Genomic DNA, 2,114 nt, shown 5'->3' on the forward strand with positions numbered 1-2,114 from the left:
TTTGGGTGACCCTGCTGGCATGTGCAATACCAGTGACATAGCATCCCAGCAACACACAAAGCCACCACAGTGTGGCAAACTGATACACAAATGGTGGATATTTATTTTGCACAAAATTTATTTTTTGTTACATTAAAAAATATATTTGAAATGCTCTGAAGAAAAAAATACTGTTTTATTTTTAACTGGCTTGGCACCTTTGGGTCTTTAGAAATAAGTTTAAAATATCAAATAGGCTTGGGATATTTAAAAGAATTCAGAATGTTTACTGAGAATTAGATTATAAAATGGCCATTTTTCCCCTCTTTTAGATGTTATCCTTTATGTATGCACATTTGGCCTTCTTTCATCAAGGATATGATTTGTTTAGTGAACTTGGGCCGTACATGAAGGATCTTGGTGTACAGGTAATCTTCGATTTTACTATTTCATTCTGTGTTATATACTGATCCTGTATTTTTAGAAATAAAGAAACTAAGCTTCCCTATTAGGAGATGTCACATACCATTTACTTAATGAAGAACTTTGATCCTATAGCAGATTTGTATATGGATTAAATGTGTAACCAAAAGAGGAATTAAAGGTCAAAAGTAACTTTGTTTTAGATGGTATGTGAAAGTGCTAAAAAGGAGAATTTTGAAATAAAATATGTTTACAATATATAGAGGTATATTCATGTTTAGCTGCAACAGTGGGCTCAAATAGGACAATTTGTGAGGCTGATGCAGTATTTTGTTCTCTTGTGCATGAGGCCACTGTGCATCAGAGCTGACATGATCACATGTAACAAAAACAATCATTTTTAATGTCTTATAGTTGGATAATTGAGTTCATGTCCTAAGTTTTTTTATCTGAGCTAGAGCTTTTTATTAAAAAAAGATTTTTTTTTTAAGATTGTGTTTTGCCATTTTGAAAAATAAAGCTTTAGAACAGTGGTTGTCAACCTGTGGGTCACAACCCCTTTGGGGGTTGAATGACCCTTTTGCCCGATTCATAACAGTAGCAAAATTACAGTTATGAAGTAGCAACGAAAATAATTTTATGGTTGGGGGGTGATCACCACAACAATCCATGTGCCATGGATTAGAGATCTGCTTCCACAGAACTTCAGTTGATTGAATCAAACCATCAACTCACCTATTTGCTAATCCCTGTATATTTTGTGCATACCAGCGGCCAGGGTTTAATTACAAGGTCTCACTCACGATCTTCAAGGAAAGCTGGAAAACGCAGACTTGATGCCAGGTAGCCATGTAAGATGTTAGAATTTGGGAATTCTCTTGTTCAGGGAAAGGAGACATGGTGGTGTCATGGGTTATGAGTTGGGCAGCTAGCTGCTCTCTGGGAGAAAGATGAGATTTTCTGCTCCAATAAAGATTTACAGGCTTGCAAACCCAAATGCCCTATAGGGTTGTTATGAGTCAGATCAACTTAATGAAAGTGAGTTTTGTTTATTGTTAAGGAAAAAATGGGGACTGTATATTGGAGGACAGTTAGCATAAATAATTTTGCAGACTATTGAGAAGAATCTAAGCCCTACTGCTGATAGTGCCTGGTAGTCTTCACCACTTAGGGGAGAGATGAAGTGTTACAGGCACACAAAGATAAGGCATCTAACCTAGATTTTCGGGGGAAGGCAAGATCTTCCTAAACTCTAGGCTGGGAGTGGGGAACCTTTTTTTCTGCCAAGGCCATTTGTATATTTACAACATAATTTTCAGGTCTTACTGATCAGACATTTAGACTACTCACCCCTAAGGTGATGGCTGGAACTGTTTTTCTTTGGTGAGGCATGTGATATTAGCTGGTGGTGACGATTTTGCAGGCCAGATGTCCTCCACCCCTGTTCTAGGCCCCCTCACACCCTAGCAAACACTAGATTTCAATCCATATCTCATAATAAGGATTATTATATGAGTATAAGATGAATTGCACTGACTTCTTGGAAGAATTGTATATTTCTTAGACATTTTAACTACAGTTTTACAGTTTATTTCCCCAGAGCTTACAATTAAATACTTTTGCAGACTCTTGAAAAGAATCTAAGCCCTAGTGTCTATGGTGCCTAGCAGATAATATGGTTTCATTTGAGGAATCTCAGAAGAAAGCTGAGA

At 36.9% G+C, this 2,114-nt stretch overlaps 1 protein-coding gene across 1 annotated transcript in view; it reads left to right on the forward strand.

The window, feature by feature from the left end:
- Positions 1 to 2,114, forward strand: part of ACAP2 (ArfGAP with coiled-coil, ankyrin repeat and PH domains 2) — a 153,085-nt gene that overhangs the window by 95,432 nt on the left and 55,539 nt on the right. Inside the window, exon 7 of the mRNA XM_004712337.3 lies at positions 312 to 407. Coding sequence (XP_004712394.1) covers positions 312 to 407 — 96 coding nt within the window. The remainder of the gene's footprint in view (positions 1 to 311; positions 408 to 2,114) is intronic.

This window comes from Echinops telfairi, unplaced genomic scaffold (genome assembly GCF_000313985.2).
Source record: "Echinops telfairi isolate 266 unplaced genomic scaffold, ASM31398v2 ScPeMD7_17;HRSCAF=63, whole genome shotgun sequence".
In the NCBI taxonomy this organism is placed as follows: domain Eukaryota; kingdom Metazoa; phylum Chordata; class Mammalia; order Afrosoricida; family Tenrecidae; genus Echinops; species Echinops telfairi.